At 42.9% G+C, this 27,793-nt stretch overlaps 2 protein-coding genes and 2 long non-coding RNA genes across 6 annotated transcripts in view; 2 read left to right on the plus strand and 2 right to left on the minus strand.

Annotated features, from left to right (window-relative positions):
- Positions 1 to 680, plus strand: part of LOC127395325 (uncharacterized) — a 34,052-nt gene extending 33,372 nt beyond the window's left edge. For both annotated transcript variants that reach the window (XR_007891777.1, XR_007891776.1), the window contains exon 3: positions 604 to 680. This is a non-coding gene — a long non-coding RNA (uncharacterized LOC127395325). The remainder of the gene's footprint in view (positions 1 to 603) is intronic.
- CRHBP (corticotropin releasing hormone binding protein) lies at positions 1 to 9,744 on the minus strand. The gene is made up of 7 exons (XM_051642066.1): positions 9,519 to 9,744; positions 8,991 to 9,084; positions 8,187 to 8,344; positions 5,901 to 6,111; positions 4,287 to 4,435; positions 2,243 to 2,360; positions 1 to 698 (listed from the first exon to the last, which is right to left on the minus strand). Exons 1-7 carry the CDS (start codon positions 9,597 to 9,599, stop codon positions 541 to 543), a joined length of 969 nt encoding a protein of 322 aa, XP_051498026.1. The 5' UTR covers positions 9,600 to 9,744; the 3' UTR covers positions 1 to 540.
- Positions 9,065 to 25,898, plus strand: LOC127395326 (uncharacterized). The gene is made up of 3 exons (XR_007891778.1): positions 9,065 to 9,265; positions 25,398 to 25,470; positions 25,712 to 25,898. It is a non-coding gene; the product is annotated as an uncharacterized LOC127395326 (long non-coding RNA).
- Positions 21,577 to 27,793, minus strand: part of S100Z (S100 calcium binding protein Z) — a 26,503-nt gene continuing 20,286 nt past the window's right edge. The window contains exons 1-3 of one of the 2 annotated variants that reach the window (XM_051642069.1): positions 24,975 to 25,188; positions 24,016 to 24,173; positions 21,577 to 22,961 (exon numbers count right to left, since the gene is read on the minus strand). In XM_051642069.1, the coding sequence (XP_051498029.1) occupies positions 22,803 to 22,961; positions 24,016 to 24,173; positions 24,975 to 25,056 (399 nt within the window). In that variant the 5' untranslated portion in view covers positions 25,057 to 25,188 and the 3' untranslated portion in view covers positions 21,577 to 22,802. Of the gene's footprint in view, positions 22,962 to 24,015; positions 24,174 to 24,974; positions 25,189 to 27,793 lie in introns of those variants that run through there. The other variant, XM_051642068.1, reaches the window with a different exon arrangement.

Consider the following 27,793-nt stretch of genomic DNA (forward strand, 5'->3'; position numbering starts at 1 on the left):
GTGTAAGGAAGTTTCCATGCTATAAATTTTTATTAAAAACATCTCTTTAGAAATAAATAGTACATTTATAGTTATAAACAAACAAGTTTTTACACATGCTAATATTGGGTTTCCTCTTACAAAACTGGAAGTGTATTCCACCATTTAATTTCTTTGTTTATAACTGATACAAAAGGATAAAATTACTGCATGAAGTTTATACTTACTGTGGGTTTCCTAAGTCCTCACACTAGATATGCTATGTTTGCATCTGTTTTCCTAACAATATTTATATTGGAAACATAGACTTCTGTTCCTGCTATTGATTTTAGGTGTAGTAAATGAGCTTAAATACTGCAGAAAAAATAATAACAAAGATTAATATAGTGGTTGCTTTTTTCTGCTTGCTCATGGGAATGACTGATTTGTATGAAAAAAGGAATATGCTTGAACTGTAGAAAGGCTCAATAATATCAGCTGGTTAAAGGTAAAATACTTTTTTTTTTTAATTCACTGGAACTTTATTTTCATTAGTTGTGCTAAAATGTGTGGCCTGGTTTCTCAGATACTAGTAAAGCAGAATTCCTCAATTATGTTCTCCTTTCTGTTTTCTGTTTCCCGCAGATCAAGTTGATGATACTCAAATGTCACACGGTTGATGTGTTTGCCACTGGAGACCATTCGCAGCACAGTGTTGTCACAGCCAATCTTCATTTGGGCTAATTAGAGAAAAGAGATATAGAGGAGATATAAAGATACATTTACATGGGAGAGAGGGGGAAAAGAGAGATATAATGGTGTGAATTACAAAGCACTGAGCAGTGCAGTTTTGGAAACTTGCTAACCAGATACCTGCCTTTGTGTGTGTTAGTTTTACTTTACTATGGCTTGTGTATTTAATCAGCTGTTGTGTTGTAAACTTTACTCCTGCAAATGCCACTCACTTCCCATCCACCCACAGTCTCATCTATGTATAGATTGACATGACACAGAGGTCTGTATGGGTTTTGCCCCTGGGAAGGTATGCTACTGTTAGGTACCATGAATGACAGGTAAGGGTAATGACACCCCATCCTGGACATATCCAAAATTAACAACAGTTAAATGTTTCCTATTAGAGAGATGAATGGTTTTGTGTATAAGGAGGTTCTTTCTAATAGTGAAGGTATGTGAGAGTCTCATCAAGACAAACTCAAATGGCAGTGCCCTGCACTAGGGAAAAATCAAGCATATCACTATACACCACTTAGATGAGATTTTGCAGAGGTTTGGCTGACCCTGTTTCTTTTGGGAAAACTGGAGCACGCTTCTTTCCAGATGGTCATTGGGAGAGTGAGAGCTGCTGAGATGGGACTTCCTTTCTTTCACACCACCAGAAAAGCATGTTTTAATCTCATCCCAGTGCTCAGTATTTGCTTAGCACCAATGCTTGCTGGTTAAAGTTTTGGATAGTGCTTGGAAGATTAAGTTGTGGTGTGATGAAAGGCAAGGGAGATGACAGGAGTGAAGTGCCAGGCATATTCCTGCTCTCTAATCCTGCAGAAATGGTGCTACTCCAGTTCACTCATTCAGATGCCCAAGGTACAATCCATATGCCATGGGGAATGGTCTGTTGCATCACTGCAACATTGCATACTTGGCTGTACTGAAAATTAGGGAAACTGGGAATTTTTATTTTTATGTGGAGAAAGAGGCTACTGGCCTGACATGATTGTGGAACAGATTCAGAGCTTCCCCAGGGTTCAAAGGAGAGAGTGGGAGCTCTGAGGCTTTTTGGGATAGGTGTTTGAGGTATGCAGTAGATAAGGACGATTTGGAAAAACTAACTGAGAAAAAGCTCCTTAACTGAACATGTAACTGCTCCACCTTCACTTGTTATTAATTTTCAGGCTTATCTGGTTGCTCTAATAATGACATGTGTCATAGGACAAGCATTTTAAAAATGTATATAACTTAACCTTGTTATAATTATTACTGTAGGGGCAAGTGAAGGTGCTTGTGAGTGTGCCAAACCACATGCTCAAATAGATTTAGGTCTCATGTTCTGCTATGTGTGAAGTCCACCAGTCTAGCAGGAAATCTGGGTTGGTTGGTTTTGGTTTTTTTGGTTTGTTTGGTTTGTTGGTTTGTTTTGTTGTGTTGGTTTTTGTATGTTTGTTTGTTTTGGGGGGTGGGGGGATGGGGGTAAGGGGGACAGCAATTCTGCAGGACTCTCTCTCATTAATTATTTTATCATGTGTAGATAAGTGGAAGGAATTCTCACCAGATCCATGGAAGGAATGACAAAGATCAGCCAATGGAAACATCTTAGATGGATCTAAGCCTGTTCCTCCCAGCAGCTCTACAAAATCTCCCACTCCTGCACAGCCTGCTGTCAGTTTCTAACAGACAGAGATTGAAAGTTATTATCTTCAAAGAGAAACAATTGTCTAGACATAATAGTAGTCAACAGTAGGTTTTGGAAGTCCTTTCTGCTCAAACCTATGTGAAATCAGTCTGTTCTCATCCCGAGCAATATTATTTCAATTTTATATTAATCAGTTAATTTCCCTAAGGGATTCCAAAGAAAGACTTAAAAGAGCTCTGAAAATTACTGGCAAGTAGATAAGGTGTTGATTCAATTGCTTTTAGTGCAATCTGATTCTGGATGCCTAGACATGTAATCAACTAAATACAGTTAGGGGTTGCATTTGTGCTCACACTCAGCTGGCAGGCAAGGACTCCTACGTAGAAGGAGAGTCCCTGTGAAAATAACATGTAAGGCAAGGGTATAAATGTGAGCTGACTTGAACCAAGTAATCCAATATTTAAAATCCACATTTTGTCCTCAGGCACCATATTGTAAGCTGAGTTTCCCCTGTCTGGCCAACAGTTGGTATCCCTTTCAGCACTGCAAGGCTGATTCTTTCTCCTCAGCACTTGCTGTCTACACTCAGCCCTTTCCTTCCTCACTGCCTGCACACTTATTCTTCCAGTTCAGTGTGTGACTGAAATGTAAACATCCCTTGAAAACTCCATGCAGCTCTCCACTGACCTCATAAAATCCTTTTTCCACTGAACCCGCACCCTCCAAAGTCATACCAGACCTCCTCCACCCTGCCTGTGTGTGCCTCTATGGAACAGCTCTCACTGGAGTTTCCAGTTTTCTTCCTAAATCTCAGACATCTGTGTCAGACTCCCAAGACACTGCAAACAGTTGCTTTTCTTCTGTCACCTGAGACATTTCTCCTTTTGTCTTAGTTTCAAAGCCTGGCCCCAGTCTGTCTCCTTTGCTGCAGCATTGTAACAGTTCCTGCTGCAGATCAGCACATACAGCTGACCTTCATTGTTCATTTCTTATCTTGACTAAAACAGACCATCTTTGCACTTTCACTCATGTTGTGCAAAGGTATCACACAAGCCCAAAAAGCTCTTTCTTCATTTTTGCTCTATGCCCTTCTATATAACTTCCCATTGATGCAACACTCTCAAACAACAACAACAACAGAACAACAGCCAGATGTGTGGAGATGCCTGTGCATTGCACTGACAGAGACTCTGTCACTGGTTGTTCTTTGTCTGCCTGTTTCCACCAGTTGCTTCTGTATTGCTGCCTTTTTGTTTTCTGCCTCCACCAGCACCTTGCACATGACCACTGTGGGCCCTGGCTCAGACACTGTCAGTCCCCATGAAGGGCCTTGGCTACAGTTCTCATAGGCATCAGAAAACAAACTTTCCACTCCTGTTCTTCTGGATATTTTGGAACTTTCACCCTCTTGGACCTCCTAGGCAAAAGGTGCTACAAACAGCTCTTGTCTTCTCCTCTCTGTCAGCAAGCACCAAACCCTGTGGCCAAACCCCAGCACTGTGCTGTGCATCAGAGCAGAGGATGCTCCACATGCTGAGCAGGGGTCAGCTGTAAGGGCATTTGTATTTTCACCATGCTGATACCTCACTATCTAACCTGTGCCTCCTTTCTCTGTTCAGTATGGTTGCTGTTTTCATTGATTTTAATAGAGACAAGACAGCTCTCCAGTGAGTCCTTCTAATTAAATTCTTACCCATTCTTATGGCAAACAGTATTTACATGCATTAATGGTACTTTGCATAATTTTGTTGCTTCTGCAACATTACAGAGGCAATAGTGATAGACACAGAGTCAGCTCTCATCTCTAGGGGAAAACCAGAGCCCACAGCATGCACACGTGATGTGGAACACAGATGCCTTAAGCAGCCAGTGCCACAGGCTACTCCCTTCACTCCCTTCCCTCTCCTGTGCCTGGGAAAATTTCACATAGCGGTAACTTCTTAGAAAACAAACAGCTCACCTTTAAAAAGAGGCCATTTAATTGTCCCAGGATAAGATCTGATATTTTTATCACCACTGGATAGATTATGGAGAAGCTGCAATTTCTGTGCTGATGAGGAATGACCATGGTAAACCTTCCCGAAGGAGTTGGAGAGATGACATTGCAAGCTGGGGCACAGGAGAAAGTACAAGAGTTACTGATGCAGTCATCATTGTGTGTAGCAATATCATCTACTTTCAGTAAAAATAATAAAAAAACCCAGATTATTTAATTACTGACAGTTACAAACAAATGCTGAAAAAACATGTATATGGCATTTTCTGGGGTTCATGTGCAGTATTTGTTCCCTAAAAATTCCCTGCCCGTTCTTACTGTGTAGCATATGGTCTGGCAGAGCTTGAGGGTGAAGAGTCAATGGGAGAGCACACACCCCAAATCCATACATCAGGGACAAGTGTTGTTGGGGGTTCATATTGTTTGCCAGTCTGAGGGAGGATAAATACAGATGAAGATCTTTTGTTTAGCCTCGGCTGATTATTGCCTGATATTGCAAGAAAACACTTAAGTCTTATTCTGCTCCTCTTAACCGAGGTTCCTTGTACTATATAACATTTCATTGAAACAAGAGCAGGCACACATTGATTTTATCTTAAAGTTCAAATGTAACATTTAGGTAAAAGGAGTCGTTTATCATCTGTGGGTGCAACCCAAGGGACCCTCCATGCAGACCTGGAGGACTGCATCTGCTTCAGCAGGCCAGTGAAGCACAAAAAACAGCTCCAGCATCACATCCAGAGGCTTGAAGTTACGTTAGCAGGGAGACTTAGATTGCCGATATGTGTCTGAACAACTCAGAGTAAGGACATGGCAGACATTGCCATCCTTTGCATGGTGAAGCAGATAAAAAGTATTGCTTGGGCCAGTCTGATTTAGATGTACTGTCTCCTCATGGGAAAACAGTGTAGGTGACCATAGTTTGTGCCATGCCAGCTCACAGGTTTAGGAAAATAACTTGTAAATAGATTCTAGGGTTCCTATGTAATACATAACTACCACAAAACTATTCAATGCACTTGCTATTGAATTTTTAAAAATATTTTTTCCTCATTGTTCATCCAGATCCAGAAATTGCCAAGATTAAACTCTCTTAATACTTTGCTTTAGCCCAATGTGTTGGAACATGACAATACTAGATTGGAATATATATACTTTGAAAGAAAGGTCCTGAATATTGAAGAATAAGGCCCTCATATTTGTCTAAGGCTGGAAATGCAGCATCCTGCCAAGACCCTGTCCCTTCATGGAAACACTGTCCAGTGAACTCGTCTGCACAGCCCTGTCAATTCATTAGCAGTTGCACCACAACATGGGTGATGGGGTGTGGAATGTCTATGGTTGTGCTGTGAGTGTAAGTTATCTCTTACACTTCACTTTTTAGTTTTTTTCCCTTGAGACACACACCAAGCCTGAGTCATATCCTCAGGCATGCAGATGTGTGTTTCTCCACTGGTGTTACTGGAACTGTGCTAGTGCAGATAACAACAGAGAGACTTCAGTGCAAACTAACACATGTGTTTTACTTCCTGCCCGAAGTGTAAGCCTGTATATAGTATGTATAAAATGCAGACTTACGAAAGAGGTTGGTGTTTTTCTTGACTGTGATGGTGAATCCATTGCCTGGCTGATGAATCCTGAAGAAGATCATTGCCACATTCTGTGATGACCTGAAGTTCCTCTGAATTTTGCCACTTTCACAAAAGTCTATGTATCTTTGGGAAGTGGGGAGGGGATGGTCCAAGGAACTAGGAAATTTCTCTCCTTTGAGTATCCAGCCATCAAATACCTGTGGGGGTTCAATAAATGAAAACAAGGCTCTTGTTCATTGCTCTGGTAGCAGAGAACAGAAACAAATTATTACAGATATTGTTTTATTTTGACACCAGTTGGCCCTTTTAAAGCCAGCAATTAAAAAAGAAATAGCTTTGTATTTACCAATTTCTTAGCATTTAACTAAATATTCAGAATTCACTCTGTATTTACAAAAAGGCTATATGTAAATTTTTATGTTGTCTGTATTTCCACCAGGTGACAATTTTGGTGACCTTTTCTTGATGAAAGGAGATCTTTTTGCTCAAGTATCACCACATCTGCTATTTATTTATTTATTTCTATTTCAATTCCACTATTGCTAAGAGAGTTTTTTTACCAACTTGATTTGGAAGCCATATGAAACATAAGCTGCCCTCTCTAACTCTGGGCATGGAGTCCATTGATCTCATATGTAACTTTCCACCACCCGTGTTTTGCTACTTGTCACTAATGGGCCCGGGAGGCTTCCAGAAGTATTGGAACACAATAAAGCTTCCGGGGGCGGTTATTGGCAGTGGCACTGTTCTCTCCTGCATCTGGTCTTTCAGCTTGTTCTAGCCACCAGAAAGCAGAAAAAATGCTTTCTACTTGGCTGGACCTTAGGCAGCAACCTCTACAGACTTTCCTTCTCAATAAAAATTGCAACAATTTGCCCTCACCATCTTCAGGGATATATGTCAGGACTAGAAATCCGTATTAGTTCTAGGATAGCTGTGCAGCTGCCTACATTGTTGTTTCAGTTCCCTCATAGCTGCTCTCACCAGGCAATTCCTCTACTCTCCACTCAATAATTCAAAAATCCAAGGACTGGATCCTGTCATTGCTTTGGTGAGTAATCCTAATGTGAGTATGTGTGGGACTTCTTCATGGAAAAGCTCTGGAATCAGTCTCTGGATTTGCCAGGTATGTACATTTTCTGAAGTAATGAGATATGGATGCTCAAATTACACAAGGGAAGAGGCTGCCTGCATAAATACAATAGTATAATGCAGAAACTGGGGTTCCCATGATCAAAGGAAGGAGACATCTATAAAGCCTCACAGACCTCTTTGCACTTTGCTAGCCTTCATAAGTGGCTGTAAATCTATAAACAAAATCGTGTGACTGGAAAGAGGCTAAAATTAGCCTCCTGTAGCAATGTGGGGAGGGATCCCAGCCAGGAGTACAGAATGAAGGGACAGGATTTCCAAAAGTAAAGCAAGCAGGGAGATGGCATCTCTCCAAGAGAGACAGACAAGGAAAGGGCTCAGGGACAGCTTTCCTCCTCCCTGGAGCTAACCTGGGTGGGATGGCGTCTGTGTTGTGCACTGCCATCACAGTGCTAAGGGCAGGGCACAAGGTGAGGGGAGCAGCCAGGGACCATTGAGCTGCCTCTTCTGTCCTGAGCCAAGTCCAGATCTTGGTCACTGCTACTGCCTGCCAGCAAAATCCACTGGTAAAGTTTTTCAATACTGGAATATGAACGACTCTGAGTCATGAACTTCTTTCTTTTGAGAGCCAGCATCCTGAAAAGCTCTAGCAGAGCTTTACATTTTAAAGTAACCCTGCAACAATTTACTCATTAATAAGCTGATGTTAAGTGACCTGCAAACAGAGGTCCTGAAGAGGTAACAGCTGTTCAGCTGTATAATTTTCTGCAGGGCTCATATAATTCATGCTGCAATATGAAAACCCTCCTAATGGGGTTGAGGGGCTGGGCTTGTACTGATCAAACTTTTCAGTTGGTCCCCCAGGTATGGAGTTCTCAGCAGAGGGGCTCCTGGAAAAGTTCAGAAGAACCAGTGCTGCAGTTTGGAGACAGATCCTCAGCCTACATCTGACTTTGCTTTAGGAGCGTGATGATGGAGGGGGGAACATGTTCCTGAAGTTCCTCAGGGAGGAGGAACAGCCATCCTAGAGACAGCTGCTTTATGAAAGCCTGCTCTGCATACACAAACACACACACATGCCCATGCACACATGTTTGCCTGCCTCTTCTGCATGTATTCAGTATCTCTCTTGTCAGGTGAGAGAAGAGAAGCAGAACAGCACGACTTGCCAGTTTCTTACCTTCAGGAAATCACCCCCTTGGCAGTCAACGTTTACAAAGTTGTAGTCTATTGTGATGAGCTCCTCAGGCTCCCCGATGAAGAAGGTTGCACAGTGCAGCTGTGGCTGCTCTGCAGTGAAGGTGAACTGCCCCTCTATACTCAGCATGTCGATGCACCCTGCAGAAACCAAGACACAAGGCTGCTGACTCAGGCTACTTGGAGGGACACTCAGCGACAGCCCCTGCAGCGCAGGGAAGAGGGCAGAGTGGGACCCCCACACTGAGACCCGACTGGCAGGCAGGAGATGGAGACCCAGCTGAAGCAATTAGCCTGCTGAACATCGGAGGATGAATAGTAACTCACAGGTGTGAGTACAAGCATGTGATGGGAGGGAGGGTGCAGGGGGGATGACAAGTCAATGCATCTCTGAGCAGAAAACTCTGTGTGTGTGTGTGTGCCCACACAAATGCACGAACACTTACACATCCCATTCCTTCAGATTTCTCCCTCATCATAGCTTTTCCACCTGCCCAGTACCCTGACAATGTGACTCTGCCCAGGGATACGGGTAGATGATCTCCATCCTCCTCCCATTACTTGCGACTGTAAACTCTGAGTCTCAACCTCTTTTCAGAGACTCATTTCAATCCCTCTGCCTCAATCAGTTTTTCTGAAATTTTAACACTTCCTCCTTCTTCTGCATTCCTTGCAGAAAAGCACCTGCAACTCTGTCACTCCCAAATAGCCCTTCTACCCCTCCCTGAGCTCCCCCTAGAACTCCCCACCTGCTGAGCGTTGTCACCAGAGCACCAAAGAAACTCACGGAGTGAGCGCCTGTAGATCTGCCCTGCAGACAGTTCTCTCTTCAGATCCTCACTGAGGAAGAGGAAGGGCTCATCTTCACTGGCATCCCTCACCTGGTGAAGGAAAGAGAGGAAGAAGAAGCTAGAGCAAAGTGAGATGCAGCCACCTCCCTGCACTTCTCAAGATAAATCATCAGCAGATTAAATCCCTCCTCCAGAAAAGATGCAGCAGTGGAAGAGCACAGCGAGAAAACTGCCAGCCTGCAGTAGAGGGGAACAAACCTGGCACTTAGAGGTAAGCCCAACAGCAGAGTGCACAGTGAGCCTCTTAAAGACTCAGCAAAAATGCAAGTTTGAGAAAAGGTAGGATAAACAAAAGGAGGGGGGATGACTGTTGTATTAGTGTTGCTCAGGTGTAGGTTTAATTCAGGAGGAGCAGGAGTAGCAGGAGAGAGAGGAAAAAGCATGATTCTCAAAAGCTGGGAATACTTAAAAGACAGCAACTGAAAGCCCAGTGAGGTACTTTAGTCTTAACCCCCATTGCTCACCTCTAGGTATCTGGTTTCCCCTCTGGAGGCTGCCAGGAAGATGAGAACGAAGTGGCACTGAAACTGGAAAGCAGACGGCATGCTGACACCTCTTCTGGCAGCCGTCCCTCCCTCACAGCAGCCAAGTTTCTCCTGGTCTGTGCCAGTAGGCAAGGAGCTGCCGGGATACCTTGGAGAGACTCTTTTTATAGAGCTGTTGGGAGGGGAGGCACTTAGTTCCCGTACTGATAGGGTAACCCATGGTAACTGAATTCCTCTTGCAGTGACACAGTATGTGGGCATGACGAGGGTCCGAATCACAGCCACAGATTTCCACTCCGGTCGAAATCCCTTTGCCAGCAAATGTCTTTTCTACTTATCTGTCTGGCAGAGCTGAAAAGCTCTGAGGCAGAGAGCCCATCCCTGTGCAGCCAGGGCACTCACATGGTGTGTGTATATCCAGTTACTCCAGTGAGGAGTAAGGAGCATCCCTCCCTCCTCCTCTTCTCCAGCCTCAGGACACTTTGAACCTGCAAGGCTCTCTGCTTCTTTCCTCTGCTCCATGACATGCAGCTCTGTGCAGCCCCTGTTCCAGGTGCTTCCTATCAGCCAGGTCCAAGTCGGCACTCTTGCATCCCATGCAGGCTTGCAGCCTGGGTCCAACATTCCCCTGGGGCTGAGGAACCTGCTGGCTTCCAGGTCCTGTACCTGCAGCTGTGGCACAAGGGGTGTGCAGCATGTACAGAGGTGAAACCAGACAGCTCTCCCAGCCAGAGATCAGGAAAACTTGGGGTTCCCAAGAACATACTCCCCACAGAACATCTGGTAGTGCTCCAGCCCTGATTCTCAAGGAAAACCTGAGAAAGACCTTCAAAGGCTGGCTTTGTGAATGAAAATTCATAACTCTGCAAAGTACTAGAAGTCAGAAACTTGGAAAAAAAAATTCATTTTAGGATCAATTCTTGATTTCCCCTGACCTGGGATGAACCATCAATATTCTGCAGCCAATAAATATCCTTTTCCCATCTCAGGCTTCTTGCTAATGTCTCCTTCTACTCTATGCTTCCCTGTTGAATTATCACTTAGATTCAGCAAAACACAGAAATAGTATGATCTGGACTTGCAAAGATTTAAGTTCGCTGCTTCTGATTTCACTGTTAGAGCTTGTGGATAGAAATATTTGCTTGCTGTTTCACCCAATTTGTTAGCCAAAAAGCAAATATATTAATCATATTCTGTCTATACACCTGTGGTTCTGACCTTATTATATATTTTCCATCATTCTTATGGATTATTGTAAACTCTAATATTGCTCCATATCTGAATGGCACTTCTGAGAATTTGCCATATTTTTGTGGGTTTCAAAAGCATAAAAATACTAAGGAAACAGAAAACACTCTTTTTGAATTTTGACATCAAGTCACATTCAAAGGTTGTTAAAACTGCTTTGGGGAACTAACTAGGTAATTACTGCATGAACTGAGAGCAGACTAATTAATCTTAATGTACTTTCTTTGAATTCTTTAAATACAGTGATTTTAGGTGAGGATTATCAGAAGCACCAAAGGAGTTTCCTTTACTTATCACATTCATTTTCTGAAATGATGAAGAAAGTCAGGATTACAGTATGACCCTCCACTCCCTTCCTTCAAGGCACTTTGTGGAACCTGGTACCAGTTCTAACTGGGGTGTTCCAGTTTGCCCTGCCAGCCCCAAACTAGATCTTGGGTGCTGACTCCTTAAATACCTTCAGTAAAGGAGAGTGTGTTTAATTCTGTGAGAATTTAACCAGTTATGGAAGATTTGGTTAAATCCAGCTCAAAAAATGAGTGTAGGTCAAATGACACTATAGCTAAATCAACATGACTGTCTATTATAACAGCTGTGAGGTGATCTATTAAGAAAAAAAACATGCCAACAATTATATCAATGTATTTTAAAGCCTTGCTGAGGAAGAACTGAAGTCTGGGCTAGCATAGCATTCACTGGTGAAGGTGCCCAGAGAAGCAAGTAGTTCCAAGGGCTGTAGGACATTCCAGCAAATGAGGTGTGGGGACTTCTCCAAACAAAATTATAGAGGGGAGGGAGGATAAGAGCCACCTCCACATCTGTTGCAATTCCTTATCACACTAGTGGCTTTGTGTTTCCTATGCAACACCTACAGGGGTTTCTTTTAAGTGTTACAAATACTCTGTATAACATGGGCACAAAAGCTAAACTCAGATGCCCCTTGCTGTGGAGGTGGTGATGGTTTTTAACAGAGGCACTCAGGCAACTTGTCATCTATTCTGTGTCATCTTCCACTTCACATTTTGGCTCTGGGCTCAGCAGGAGCCAGTGAAGCACAATGACACCCTGCCAAGCCTCACTGCTGAGCCTCCCAGTACCTGGTGTAATTCCCTGTGCCCTCAAACACAGGACTTCCTTCAGCCTCCAAACTCCTACACCCTTCCATCTGTGACACTCTAATGTTTGTGGAAGGCAAGTATTCCGGATGGGGATAGAGTACCACATACAGAGGTGCAGATGCTGCTGGCAAAGGCTGTGCCCTGCCTCCACACCTGATTCAGATGGATTTGGGCAAGTAGCTGCCCAAAGAGGACCATCCCCAGGGGGAGGTTCATCTCCCAGCCCTACATGCCAGTTGTCAGAGGGCAAGAGAGCATGAAGGACCACATCCCCATCTGACCATGCTGCCTCGTCCCAGGATATTACAGGTCCTCTTCCCTCTTCCGCCTCCCTTTGCCTGCTCCAGCAGTGCTTTTGTTTAAGGCCACTGGCTCCAGGAGGTGAAATTTTGACTAACAAAGAGAAGCAAAATCAGCAGTTTAAACAGGGTTCAAAACATGTCTGCAGCATTTTAAAAGGAAAAGCACCTTCAATGCAATACAAACCCATGGTCAAATGATGATGGTGTCATTTTTCTTTTATGGGGTTGAGTCATGTTGACACTTTGTAGGACAATTAGTTTTCTATAATATCGACTTATATAACACAGCAAAACACATCACCAGTCTGACCCTGCTAGGGGATAGATAATTCAGTTGCTGTCATGCTATGAAAACTTGATTCTGCTGGCAACTGTAACTCATCCTGTGAGCAGCCCTTTTCCCTGGCAGAGGTGATGAGATGCCACCATGCTGGTGAGAGACTGGTCTGCTTGCACGTTATCACCCGCTCTGGCCTTCTATGCCTCAGAGGGACATTGCTCATGCGCCCCAGCCTTGGTAGAGCCTCAGGTTTTTAAAACAGTGCTTGTGAGTGTGTTTTTTATGCCATTCATCTGCATGTTTGGAAGAAACCACCTGCCTCACAGTGGAAATCCTCCTTCCCACACTCTGAGCTTGTGGGTGTCTTGTTGCTGATTACAGCAGAGAAGAGATGCCAGCTGTGGTGAGAGGTGGAGAAAATACAGTTGCATAGAGAAAGTAGTGAAACTAACATTGTTTACGCTCTCCTGTGCTGATCAAGTGATGCTCTGTGCTCTGATACAGATAATAAAAGCAGTTCGCAAAGGTGAGGTAGTTGGTACAGGAAGATCGTGGCTAATTTCTTGGTATTGAGATTTCCTAGTGAGCAGTGCTTGAGCTACAAGATCCTTCTCTGATGCAACGAGGGTGCAGCTGTTCTGAACCCTTTCTGCTCTCCAAAAGGGTCCCTTGAGCCCCCATCTCACTGACATGGCACCTTAACATGCTTTAAATCCTGAAGAAGATAACTTTATTTCAGCACTCTGTTTACCACAGAGACACTGCAGGCAGTGTTCCCCATTGCCCCCATTCAGTATGGATATTTCGCCTGCAGTAGATCTCACCCTGCACCCTAGTAAAGAGATGGACCTTGAGGCTAGCTCTGGAGAGCCCATACAAACCACAGCTCCTGGACTTCCTACTACCTACTTGTTGAAAACCACAATTTTCTGATTTGGGCCACATTTTAGACACAACATTTCTTCCTCTCCAGAGCACCTCCCTCCTCAGCTGCAGCTTGACCGCTGGCACAAGCAGCTGGAGCAGAACAAACATCCTTCTAACACTGGGACCTTGAATAAGAGTTAGTTTTCCTATACAGACACAACCTCATGCAAGGTCCAACCCCACACCACAGGAAGCAGCCTGGCTGCTGCATGTCTCTCTGCTTGTCTGTGCCCAGAGGTTTAATGAACTGATGGGAACAGCAGCAAGTCTGCAATGCCACACCAATGACTGACTGCTCAAGAGAATAGGATTTCTCCTGCCTTGGGGCCTCCATCCTTGGCTCTTGATGCTGATTTCCCACTGCTGCTCTGTGCAGGCTGAAGAAATGTTGTGTGGGGCTGATGCACTGCGTGAGACATCTGTCTGGACTTAAAAATTCCTGTCTTGTTGGCTGCCAAATACTGTGATGAGCTACATTTATTTCCCTTTTTCTGATCTCCAGTGTGACTCAGAATTAATTCAGGGACAGGCTTTTCCTTTCTCCCTCAGTGTCTGGGAGATGCAGTACTAGCCAGTGCTTGCTGTTTATCATGTAGCTGCAGGTCTCATGCCAATGTCCATGTCTTTGTAAGGCATTGCTGCACATCACTTGTATTTTATTATACACATGTGCCATTCAACTGGTAAAAAATCCTTCAATATATTAGAAAGAAATTGTTCACTGTGAGGGTGGGATGAGGCATTGAAACAGGTTGCCCAGGGAAGTTGTGGATGCATCTTTCCTGAAAGCGTTCAAGGCCGGGTTGGATGGGGCTTTGAACAATCCAGTCTAGTGGAGGTGTTCCCACCCATGCAAGAGGGTTGAAACTAGATGATCTTTAAGGTCCCTTAAAACCCAAACCATTCTGTGATTCTGTGATTATTCCTGAATGGTGGGATCAGTTAGTCCAGATTAAGGTGATAAATGTAGTGGCTCTGAAGTCACAAATGCTACAGTGAGGGCTAATTTTTTTATCCCATCCTCCCCAACTTGCATGCTAGCAATCAGTTATTGCTCTGAAATAACAGCACAGAAAAGGAAGTGAAGGAAAGGCTGTATGGCAAACTGCAGCCCTAGAGTTCATTAGGAAGCTGTATGCTTGATACAGACTCGCACCAGATTTGCTTCAAAAACTGCCTGAGAAGCTAGAGTCAAATGAATATGGAGGTCCTTCTTCTGGTCCAGTTTCCTCATCCCTTAAGTCACCACAAAAAAACACTAAAGTAACTAAAACCATCACCAGTATTTGCAAACCATTGCCAAACACTTCACATCAGTCCTGAGGGACTTTGCAGCCATATCCTCTCAGTAACCATCAGATCCCTTCTTCTCTAAGAGATTACACCGTGCTTCATGTTCTCATTGCTGATAAGGACAAATTATTTATGAAGATACTAGCTGTCAAATCAGCCTGTGTATCCAGCACACACATTCACTACTGCATTTCATTGCAATGGGTCACTGCCCAGCACCCAGCCAGGAGGGAACGTATAGTGCAGACACAGAAAAATAAATGTGGAGCTTGTTAACATCACCAAAGCCTCTGTAGTCTGGAGGACTCAAACTGAGACAACCACATTGCTCGGGACTCTTAATGTGGTTGTGAGCATAACTACATTTGGGGACTGTTCATGGCATATAAGAAATTAGTTTGATTGCTGCCATGGCAGTTATCGATGGGTAACCACTCATTCTACAAAATGCATCAGCTAACTACTGAAAATAGTGTTTAAGCAGGTAGGCTATGGACATACAAGAGGAAAGGTGAAGTTCAGCATGACTAAAGTAACTTCAATTGTCCCCATAAATGGTTTGATATGTTCCTTTTACAGGAACCCAGTCAGAGTTGCAACAACAGCTGAAGGAAAACGTTCCCAGCAGCAGAAACACCAAGTCTGAGTTCATGTTTTGTGGCTCATTCCTTTAGTCTTTCATTGGCTTAATTGTTGCGCTTGCTTCCCAATAGCCCATGACCCACTCTGATCCCAGGACTCCTCCCTCTGCAGTTAGTGAACATCTCCGTCGTTGACTTCTGTCGCTACCCATTTGCCCCAGCACTGTGCTGGGTATGGCAAGCCTCCTCCTAGCCTTGCCATATATCTCTCTGTAATGACGCTTCTATTACTTCTTTGTGTATGTCTAAATTGGCTTTAAATAGAGCTGAAGTCTCCATAAGGTGAAATAAGTGTAGCTTGTCAACTCTGGGTAGTTTGACACAAGAGATGTGTGATTTGTCGTGCAGAGTAGTTTAAAGCAATGACAAACGCATGCGATTTATGAACTGAAAGCCTATCAGCACCATGCAGGCTTGATGATAAGCATTGCATTAACACTATTTATGGCACTGAATAAGAGCAAGGACTGTGAAGCTCACAGCGTAGCAGGTTACAAATAATCAAACATTATATTCAGACACTGAGATTACCCTGAGGGCAGTTATCACTACCAGCTCTGCCTGTGAGTCAACCCAGCACCTGCAGAAAACAGAAATGGCCAGGAAGTGGAAGCCTGGAAAAGTTTTGTCCCAGAAATAAGAGGTGTGGGAGGGGGCAACCTGCAAAGTTGTGTGCCATTGCTCCAGCTTTAACAGAAGCACCAGATATTTGCTAAGCTGTTCAAATTTAGCCTAGGCCTATCTCCCCTGTGATACCCCACAAGGCCTCCTCTCTTGAGGGCTGGTACGGGAAGACCTCCACACCAGAGCCACACGGGGTCCCAGCATGGCTCCAAGGCAAGGAGCCTGGTAGATACTTCACTCCATGTCTATGGACCAAAGGGGCTTGTGTCAACCCTTACCTTATGCAGCATCTGCTTTGATGAGTCCCAGTGCTATTGAAGACAAGCAGTCTCTTTTCCAAAACATGGCAGTTATTGCAGTTGGATTTTTCTTGGAGGGACACCCCTCATGGCCAAGGTCAGCTTGCATACTGGATCTGCAGAGGACACAGTGCCAAGCCTTGCCCACCGCTGCAGCCTTCTCTCACTAACCTCTACCCACACAACAGCTCCTGCTCCTCTTCTCCCGAATTTCCTGCTCAATTCCAGGCTACTAGAACTTTTGTCACTTTATTTTCAATGCCGAGGCCCTCTATTATACAGAATATAATTTCCATATGGATTCAGAAGTCTTAGTATTTACACTTGTTGCAATCCAAAATTCACTAAATCTGGGTCACTGGAATGAACAAACTTCATCTTGGACAAAGCATGGCTTGGTAATTGGCATTTTATGATTATTTTTTTCCTATATTTTCCTCAGTATTTTCTACATTTTTCTAAGTATTTCTCAGCTAAAATAACTATTTCCTTGATTGAGTTGTTCTCATCCAGGAAGAAGCTCTGATTCAACATGATCATCTCTGGTAACATTAGGCATTAAAGTAATGGGCCCATTTCAGAAACACTGCAGTATTACACAATTCAGCCAGTCAATATAAATCAAATGAGAGATGCCAGCATACACAATTTAATTGTGTATTTATCCTTTCATCCATTCCTATCATTTAGTCCTTTATTTTTCACATGCATATGAGTCCTTACTACAGTATAAGCTGCAGTGACAAACACGTTGATCAGTTAGACTCTAAACACTTCTATCCAACAGTGCCAGAATATTTTGCATTAGTATAAAAATCATAAACATTTAAGGACTTTGAGGTCACCTGGCTAGCGTTTTTCATCTCTTCTGAAGAGTATAGCAATGACACAGAGCATCTTTACCCAAGGTGTGCCAATGGGCTTTTTCATTTTAAACAGAATCTGTACTTTGCTTTTAAAGTCTGATGATTCTCCTTCTTGTAATATTATTTCTGGGGCAAAAAGTAAAAAAAATCTAAAAAGACTAAAGATTGCAAAAGTAGGTCATTAATGCAAGGTCAAAAAGAGCTTTGGTTTCACCTAGTCAAGGCATCATAACTGTTTTAATGGGACAGAGATCTCTAACCCTGCATTGTCTCCAACCTCTCTTTACACAGCCATTGGGACTTACTTGTTGTTGCTGCTCAATGTCCTCAGTCAGAGCTGTGAAACTCCACCTTTCTGCAGCATTCACAAATTGTTGCCATTTTTCAGTTCCTGAAACACAACCTTAACCAATACCTCAGGTTGATCTGGTTGCAACACTTTTTAGCCATGGGTTTTTGCTGCTGTAGCTTTATTCTGTGTTTCCACATAGTTTTTCTGAGTTTGCACAACTGCTGGAAACATAGAATGAGAGCAACACAAGGATTTTTAAGGCAGACTCCACAAACGGGTAATTGAGAGCTACACTGTTTAAAGCAGATGTATCACAGGAGCATTTCCCACCAATTTTCCCCTAGATACCTATGCTTTGAGCAACTGCTCCTCCTTGTCTTCCTCTTGCCTTCTTGCAACATTTCAAGTTTTACAGACACATCCTTATATAGACAAGCAGCTAACAAAACAACAGCTTTCCCTTGAAGACTAATTTAAAGTCTCATGCACATCCTCAGCTGTTGCAGAATTATGCCACTAAGTGCAATAAGCAATACTTGTTTTACATCAGCTGAGAATCTACTTTGCCAGGGCAAAATAAGTGGATGCAGCTGCAGTTCTCTTCCTTGGGAGTTGCCCCTGTTAAACAACTCATTGCAGATGGCTGAGGGCTGGTATTTAAAGAGATAAGTTGGAGGGTTTTTAAGTTTTGTGTTTGTTTTTTTTTAATATATCTGGTGAAGTTAACTCATGGTCTCTCTCTGATGTCTGCCCAGGGTCTGTAGCCCACTGTACTCAGAGGAAACGATGTGGATGGAGGTAGCTTAGAAAACAGATTGCCAAATCATAAGTGAAACGTTATCTCTCGTGCAATATCAAGTAACAGAAGAAGGATAAAATTGAAAATGTGACCTTTTTTTTTCCTCACATAATACCATGCCGTTTAACAGACTTAATTATCTCTAAAGACACATCTATTAATTGTTGGCCTGTCTATCAAAAACCCTTATTAGACATGCACATGACATCATATCAGTCTAAAAATCCTCCTGCCAGTCAAAAAACCTTTAAATAGATTAATCTGATTTAAGAATCAAGTTTTGTGTTTGACCTTTCATCTGTCTTCTTTGGGGCTGAAATTGGAGAGCAGCTGAATGTTTTCTGAATGGTGCTGAGCTGGAAATATGGGCCCTGGCCTAAGAGTTTTCCTCTTGGCCATACTCTCTTGTCTGCTGCATGCATGGAGCCTGCAACTCTTGTACTGGAAAGGGGCTCTGTCTTGGGTTGCTGAGTGATCTGGAAAGGATCTACACTGCCACAGGAGAGCTTTTCTCCTCTTTCTTCTGGTCTGTCTGTACAGCACCATTAATTTCCTGGCTCCTTGGGATATCATGAAGCCCTGATATGCTTTACAGAGATACCCGCTCTGGGTTTTGAGATTATACAGTCCGTACCATGCACGCTGCCTACACCCACTGCATTGATGTTGCCATACACCTGTCTCAGTGTTCACTGTGCTGGGGCAGACCCTGGAGCCTTTGCCCCAGCAGGAAATAGTCTTTGCTAAGGAAAAAGTGTGAAAGCCATGGAAGAGCAGGCACTGAACTGACAGCTCACAGAGTTTTACAGCCTGTGTGCTTGGATGCCAAGGGTAAGAAGAAAATGTACTGATAACCACCAGGATTTGGAAGGTAGCCGTATCCAGATTTCCCACACCAAACAGGCAGACATGTTAAACTGCCCTACTGATGTGCCACACTGAGAAGCTCTGGGATATCACACTGACTCTGTGAGCTGCTCTGCTCATGCCCAGCAGTTATGACAGGCTTTGGAGATGTTGGATTTCCTTTTCTAGTGAGTGCAGGTTAATGCCAAAGCTCCATGTATCAAAGTTCTCCTGCAAATGCAGCTCCAGATTCATATCCATAAATATAAAATAATCACTGGAAATAACCCTTATCACCAGTTCTGTTGGGGTTATCCTACTGTTGTGTATTTCTTCTTTCCCACAACCAAAAGCAACTTTATTTCTTACCTTTATGTTGAGGAACTGATGTTGGATGATGAAAACCATCCCATTGGGCTTGATACTCCCACACTGCTGTAGAGCAAAAGAGGTGGTACCTTCCTAGTAGTTCTAGCTGGTAGGTCAGAACTTGGAAGGACCACTCCATTTCAATGTGCTTTTCATCACAATGGCGTCATATGCAGTTCTTTGAGATCTACAGTTGAATACTGAATCTGAAGAAGGTTTATTTACCAATAGTGCATTAAACTTCTTGTACCCAGTTACACTGACACTTCGAGTCTCTTTTGAACTGAAATAAAAGCAAATGGGAAACACTGAGGCTTTCGAGATAATATAATTTATCTTCTCAAGATCTGCTTTTTAGATGTCAGGCAAAATTATTCACAATAGCTAGAAAAGATCTTGCCTGGGATTGCTATATTTTTATTGGGCTTCAAAGTGACTTTAAAATATTAGGCCATATTGTGGTGTTCACTTTGTTATCGATTTTTCAGACAGTCTGATAACACAAATGAAAAAAAATATCCTTAATTAGACAGCTTTACTAAAGCAGAGGGAGTTTGGAAAAAGCCTCACAGCAAGATTCCTCTGTATGTAAAACTTCAAAGTGGTTCCTAGATTCATGAACTACAGGCATACTCAAAACCAGCAGGACAAGTGTCATAGCAATGAGAAAAGAATACTGCTTTCATCTTTGAAGGAGACATTTTTGCCCTTTGAGAGAACCTACAAGCAATATGGTCACATTTGCAGGACAAAGTGGCCATAACAAGGTCGGCCATGCAAGCACTGCCTTGTAATGTTAGTGTGAGTGGCTTCAATGCAACTCTCTTTCCTGAGGTTTCCCTACAGAAAAGAGGATTGTTCACAGCTTTTTCTGGTTCAGAGGCAATTCAAAACTTCCAGATGATCTTTTGGTATCTTCCCTGAAAGTGTTTTCTACCAATGCAGCACTAGTTATCTCCTGTGGGAGAGGAATGGCAGAGTGACCCACTCATGCAAGTGGCAAGCCCATTACCCCAGGAGTCCAGAACCAAAGTTGTCTTTTGGGGTTTTTTTCTAACATTTGGACATGCTTTGTAGCACTTTCCTCCTCTTCTGCTTGGTCTCCAGTCTTTGTGTAAAAATGTTTCTTCAAAGCTGATAGTTTAACAATTGTCCTTGCAGTTAAGACAATAACAAGAAAAACCTAACTAGCCAAACAAAAATGAGTGACTTAGGAGGTTTAATAAAACTTTTGTTGGAATAAAGATCATTTGAGTCATTCTCCTCTGATTCACCCAGGGCTCATGTGTCAGGGGCTATACTCAATCCCTAGTTCAGCTGATGAGATAGCTCCAGTAGAGATATAATGGAGACTCCCCTCTTCGTTATGACATCCACTCTCCCAGGCTTATCCTGGAGTAGGTTGCTGCTGTGTGTGACTTAGCATAAATCTGCCTGCCACACAGTCTGCCACACCTCCATGGGTTCATCAGGGATTAGCCAAGGGTTTATGAACTTTCTGGAGCTTGTTTCCTAAAAGCCTCTTGCTCAAAAGTCATAATGGACAAAAGGGCCCTACTGGAACAATCTTGTTCCTTTCAGCTTGGGTTGAAGTTTTAAGCTGATCTCCTCACCCCTGCAGGAAGTGGAGAAAGGCTTCAAGACCAGCAAGAGTCTGCAGGTCCTGTGGGGAACCATAAAAGCAGTTTGACTTTTTCTGGCTGTTACTCCTGCCGCCCTGGTCTGACAACTGCAATGATATTAAGGTGCATGACATCATAGCAGCAAAAAGTTGTGCAGTTGTCATCTTTAATGCTTTTGTGTAGTGTTCTTCCTGTGAATCCTATACAACTCCTGTCACTGAATAGTTAGAGAAGCAACGCATTCTGCTTCTGCCACCACCAAAGCCTCCTTTTTTTCTGGAATAACATTATCTGGTGGTGTCTGCTTTCCTGGGATGATGTCTGCCCCTCGTTATATTTATTAGACCCTATAGAATCCCGTTCTTATGATAAATCACTTCATCTTAATGCTATATGATACAGAAATATAGTCTTTACTGAGTGATATCAAGGAGCATGGGAAGGAGAGACAACTGAAATGTGCTCTTCAAACGTTGCCTAGCAGTACGTGTCTTTTATTGGGGATGTTTTTTCTTTAACCTCTTACACAAACAGAAAATCTTCATTTAATTCAGAAATGTTTTATTCTCATTTGAAGTTACCAATGAAATAACAAGGAACAAAGAGAGCCCTCCATGCAAGGAAAAAGCCACAACATCCTGCCGCTAAAGATTTGCAGGGGTTTGGTTGCTTAGTTAAAACAGAAGTGTAGAAGTACTCTTAATCCAGCCCAAGGACAGGTTAACACTGAAAGGGATTGTTCTACTTTCTCCATGCCTGTCCATGGGGTCCCACTTCCCCTTTTGTGCCTCTCCCATGCAGTGGGTTGGATCAGCATGAGATGAAACCATTGTTCCATGAGATGACTCATGTTACAAAGCTGTACCCTTGGCTCCCTCTAGTCATTAAATCCCCCAGAAATGGTCCTCTAAAAGACCTCCTCTTAAGGGTGCCAAAACAGTGAAAGCAGAAGGGCATTTTTATTTCTCTTGAAGATCCAGACCTTACATCAGTCCTTAAAGCAGTTTGCTGACTAATCCTTTATGTATTTGAAAAATTTATCATATGAATTAATTAATGTATGCCAAATGAAGAGGTGGACTACTGGGATGCAGTAATGTTAACACAGTAAAATTGAAGCTGGGGCAGGGGTGGAAATGAACCCGTAACAATGGCAAGTGGTACTGTTTGCTCAGGCAGCAGGAGACAGCTGTGATCACATCTGAAATGCGAGAGTGTGGGGAGATACAGAGCAGCATCTAAAAAGAGCTTTAGAATAAGCAGATCTGAACAGAAACACAAGCTGCTCTTTTTGAGCTGCAAAAATATGTTGGTTATAGAATGACCAAGAACTAAATTGCAAGTTTTATGTCTCATTCCAAATTTTCCAATTCAGAAAGTATAAAAGTAACATTCATGTGCCTCTTACTTCACACCGATATTTAAGAAATAGAAGTTTCAACTCATGCCAGATGATCTGTCACCCCAAGCCCTTGAAATGAGCAATTGCAGAATATGCATTACAGATGCATGCAGCACAAAGACTGAAAATATTAAAATCCAGATCTTAAGTGGCATAAACTGGCTCTGGTCCAGCCTACACCAGCTGCTGATCTGGTCTATCTGGTCTATAAGTGACTTACAGTAGTAACAGATGGACAGGTGATGGTTTGCATTCACTAAACGCTGGTGAGTGCTACCTATTCAGACATGCTTAGCTCTAATTTGTGGTCAGGAGGCTGATTTTATCAAGCATTTTTAATATCCTTCTTCCTTTTGCTGTTCTTCAAAGAAATCGTTACATGCCACAGTCAAAGCTGCAACCAGAATGACAAATTCATGAAAATCCACTTCATTGTCTTGGTTGGAGTCCAGATCTTTCATAATCTTATCAACCAGAAGAGGATCTTTTTGGCCCTAAAGAGACAGAGCAGTGACTTAGTTGTGCAGACCTTGAATGCATAATTCTGACACACCTGACAGTGTGACCCACTGGTATGTCACAAGCCCCAGTGCCATTAAATAAAATGCTGCATGAAATATGCACTGAAATACTAGTATACCATTAGTCATACCATTATAAACATAGGCCTGGAGTCTGAAAAGTGTGCAGCAGAACTGAAGGCAATGCAGCTCTTAAAAGGAAAGCAGGTACTAAGCAGGCATGGAAATTAATCAAATAGATTTTAGGACCTGCTGAGTACTTTCTTTTGACAAGATGGATCTGTAATGTGCATTTCTCTGTATCAATCCCTAACAAACACTAATTAGATTACAGATTTAGTGGTCACATTATATCTCCATTCATCACATTCTAAAATCTTTGCTTAGCAAACCACATCCTATTCAATGGGATTAAGAACAGTGAATCTCATAATAATAAATCAATATAAAAGACTAAAAGAAAATCCAATTCAAGGAAATTGACACAATGTAAAATAGTCCTGCTGATGGTAATAGGGACAAAAATTCTTACGATTAAGAAGGTACAGAAAAACAATTATGAATGTGGTCAATGGCCATCGTGTGCGAGATACTTTCTTGTCTCATGAGAAGTGGTTGCTGGATTTAATTATTTGAAGGACTTATTTATGCCCTGTTACACAAAATGAATAAATAAACAAAAACTGTTAAAGACTGATTTAGCACTTATTTTGCTACTGCTTCTAGGCTGCCCTTGCACTCCTGTTCCAAAGTGCAGAGGAGTAAGTGGATAGCAGGCAGCACATGGCAGGGCACTAGGATGGACCACCCTGTGGAAACACACTTATCTAACAGGATACTTGATCTCATGTCCTTCTGTCTGGCTCCATGAAGACAGCTGTCACCTGAGAGGCTGTGGCAGGATGTGTATAAGGAGATGTTATATAAGGATCTCCTTGTATAAGGAGATGTTAATCCTGAACACCTCTATAGCTGCTTATCCCACCCATGAAATAGTTACTTAAAAGTTTTGGGAGCTATGTCTTACCGAAAGAAAGTCAGTGAGCTCACTGGTGAGGAGGTCCTTGAGCTCTCCTTTACTGAGCTTGTATCTGTCTCCTTCTTTGCCAGAGTAGTGATGGAAAATCCTGATCAAGGTGTCCATTGCATCCTCCAGTGGTGTGGACATAGCAGCGAGCAGGAGACCTGTGGGCAAAGATTTGGAGTCAGTGACATTGCAGAGGACCCAAAATAAAAACTAGTCTCACAGCAGGGGAGAGCTGGGTGAAGAGACAATATGTTACCAATACTAAAAAAAATGGGTTGCCAGTTGATCCACCCTGTCAACTTGGTGTGAGGAAGGCTAGACTGCTATAAATTAAACTGAACTCACTAGCAATTACTTCAAAAAGGTAAATGGAAAGGAAGGCCATTATTTAAGAAAGTGATATACTGTGCATCCATTTTGAAAAGCTACTGTAAAAGGACATGTCTCATACTGATAGCTGAAAACAAAGGAAAAATGAAGGCATACCCTCCTACCTTGTTCACTCAAAAATTTTCTCAAGAAAATAAGCTCAACGAATAACAGTGTCCAAAGTGGCTGTGTATTTAAACAGAAGTTTCCACACCAGTTTCTTTGGTGATTAGAGGAAAGTCAACATTAATAAGGATGAAAGCATTAGCTTTCCATTTTTTCTGTTGTGTTTGCTTGGGCAGACCTTTCTTCCTGTAAGTCACCTGGAACAAACAAATGTGAACCAGGCACCCCTGGAGCTTTGCCTCATTGAGCATGCAGTAAGAAGGTACACAGGGAGGCACCACCAAGAAAAAAGTTGGAAATGTAATTATTTGCTGAGTAGTTGACTTGAAAAATAACTAAGAATAGAAAACAGGTGAAAGGGAGACATTATGCTGATTAAGCTCTGGGAGAAAGATTTAAAAAGCTAGAATTATATTCAAGACTGGAGTCCTGAGAAATATCACTCTGCAAAGGCTAAGACTCACCTGCTTTACAGGCTAGCCGAGGTGTGTGCAGGAAAATACTCAGATCACAGATGGAGATGGACACTTTCCTTACCAACCCCATACACAGGATCTTGTTTGTCAGACTGAGAGGGTGGATTACACAGAGACAGACGTATAACTGTCACAAGGATGACGGGGCTTCTGTTTCCCTCTGCATTTGCCTACTCTGTTCAATAAAAGCTGGTTGCTGTAAATGGGTCACTAAAATATTCACTAGGCAGAGCAGAAGACTGTGTGTGGAACATACGAGACAGTTTTTATCATTTGACCTTTTACAAATACGCCCAGCAGGGGCCTGAATGTCAAAATTACAAAATGCTAAAACCCACCAAGTCAGTGGAAAATAATTTTCTCCCATTTTCAAAAGAACTCCGTCTAATCTGTCTTTCTGCACTTCTACAGCTGAGAGTCTAAATGCCTAGGTGCTGGAAGCCAGTGTTCAAAGATACTTGGGTACCTGGCGGTAGCCTTGAAGGTGAGTTTGCCAAAAATCCCTTTAGACATTTACCTTTATTGTCAGATGTCTCCACAAGCCTAAAACATTGGCTCCTGCTGAATTAAATTCTTGGTATAATACATGTGTGTCAGGAGGAAACAAGGAAACCAGTTTCAGAGGACAGTGTACTTGAAATGATGGTGTGCACTGATTAGCAGACTTAATTTTTATCAGTCCTGCACAACTGCTGTTCAGCATGTCTCTTTCAATATTCCTCCAGGAGAATGCCCCCTGATCTGACTCCAGGGACTCACTAACTTTGGGAGCAATGGCTGTGGGATGCAAGAAACAGCAGCTTCACCAAGGTAGAGCCTACTTACCACCAGAAACACCTAATGGCCATGATTTTCACAACAGCCAAGTGAATGGAAAACTGCTTGCTTTGGGTTTGCTTTCCCTCAATAAAGCCTTCCACCCTCAGACTGTGTGTGTCCTGCAAGCACAATTGTGCCAGTAAATGGCAAGAGGGCACACAGCTGCAGCTCTTTCTTTCATTCCAGCAGGGGGAAAAAGAATGAAATGGGCATAATTTTTAGCTATGAAAACTTCCAGACACTTGTACTTTTAATTGCCATAGTGGCCCTTTGCTTGCAGATATAATACTTCTTCCATCTGTGTCATTGTGACAAGACTCCACAACTCCAGAAGGTCTTGGCTGTGTCTCTGGAAGAAGGGGAAGGGAAGGGGTACCAGGTAAAAAAACTGGATCCCAGCAGCATGGGAGGTGATGGTAATGTAAACTGTTGTTTCCAAAACAGCAGGCAGGCTTTTTTGGTTAGAGGTCCCTGAAGACATGCACAATGCTGCAGGCAGGGCACATGCTTTCACCTCCCATCACTGAGGTGGTGAGTGCTCACTAGGGATAGCTGGAGTTGATGCCGAGGCAAACTTGAGAAAAGGTTCTGGTGGAAACTAGCCTGGAAATGTTGATATGCCACAAGTGGAACCTAATGCCTCACGGAGTCAGAGGAAAGTTTGGGAGGAGAGTTGCTCTGCATAGCTTGCCTGTGTTTGGGGATAGCAAATGGTTGTGTGGTTTTGTACAGAGGAAGCAAGCACAGGGATTCAGCAGGACTGTGTGCAGCACATGGTGAAAGAACATGGGTGACACCAGGCACAGCACAACCCTCCCACTCATATCCAGGGCATACTCTGTGTTGTTGCAGATGCTGAGAAAAAGCCTCTTATGGAGTCCCTCATGTACAGCCATGCAGGGCTATGTCTTGTCTGTGATTCACTAAATCTTATAACTATTGTTCAGAAGTATTAGCCAGATAAATGTTAAAGCACTGGAGGTTTTTGCCGTTTATTCAACAACATTTTCACCCATGCCAAAAAAAAATAAAATGCAACTAAATCAATCAATACATACAAAATACTCCTGTTTGTCTATGTATTACATCTATCCTCTGGCTGATGAAGATTGCAAATTAATTATCTAAGCAGAGTCTACAGGAGGTACAACTTCCATGAAGCAGGTATAAACTTTCAGAGCTGCCATCCTCAGGACAGAGTAAAGGAGGGTTTTTTCTATTGTCTCCAGGACACCATCTCAATAATTTATACAGTGATATAATCTATGCAATCTCTTTCAACAGCTCTTTCACTCCAGCTAGTTGTATAAGAAACTCTCTGTTCCACTCTGGTGGATTATATGTACACAGCAACACCTCCACTGAGCTTGTTTGTTAAGCAGTCCAGCCAATTTGCTGTGTCCATCCCTTCCCTCCCTGGCTAATAAAATCCTGCCTGCAGCTCAGTGACAGCAGAGGCCTCTTAACTCCTCTAAGGGCATATCCCTGAGGCTACTCAAAATTCCTGATTAGCACTCAACTGCTTTATCCTTTCATCCAAAACTAGACCACAATCTGTTTTTATATAGTATTTAATAGGCTTTGGAGCTAGCCAGGAGACCTTAGACCATCCTTCCAGTACCTGAAGGGCCTACAGGAAAGCTGGGGAGGGACTGTTCACAAGGGTTTGTAGTGATACAACAAGGGGCAGTGGTCTTAAACTAGAGCAGGGTAGATATAGATTGGATATTGGGAAGAAGTTCTTTGCTATGTGGATGGTGAAGCACAGGAACAGGTTGCCCAGGGAGGTGGTGGAGGCCTCATACCTGGAGACATTCAAGGTCAGACTTGACAGGGCTTTGAGCAACCTGACCTAGTAAAAAGGTTCCTGTGCACTGCAGGGGGACTGGACTCAATGACCTTTAAAGGTTCCTTCCAACCCCACACATCCTATGATTCTGTGATTCTATGATAGCTGAAGTCTGCAAGCACTTCTATATAAGGGCAAG

Source organism: Apus apus, chromosome Z (genome assembly GCF_020740795.1).
Source record: "Apus apus isolate bApuApu2 chromosome Z, bApuApu2.pri.cur, whole genome shotgun sequence".
NCBI classification, from domain to species: domain Eukaryota; kingdom Metazoa; phylum Chordata; class Aves; order Apodiformes; family Apodidae; genus Apus; species Apus apus.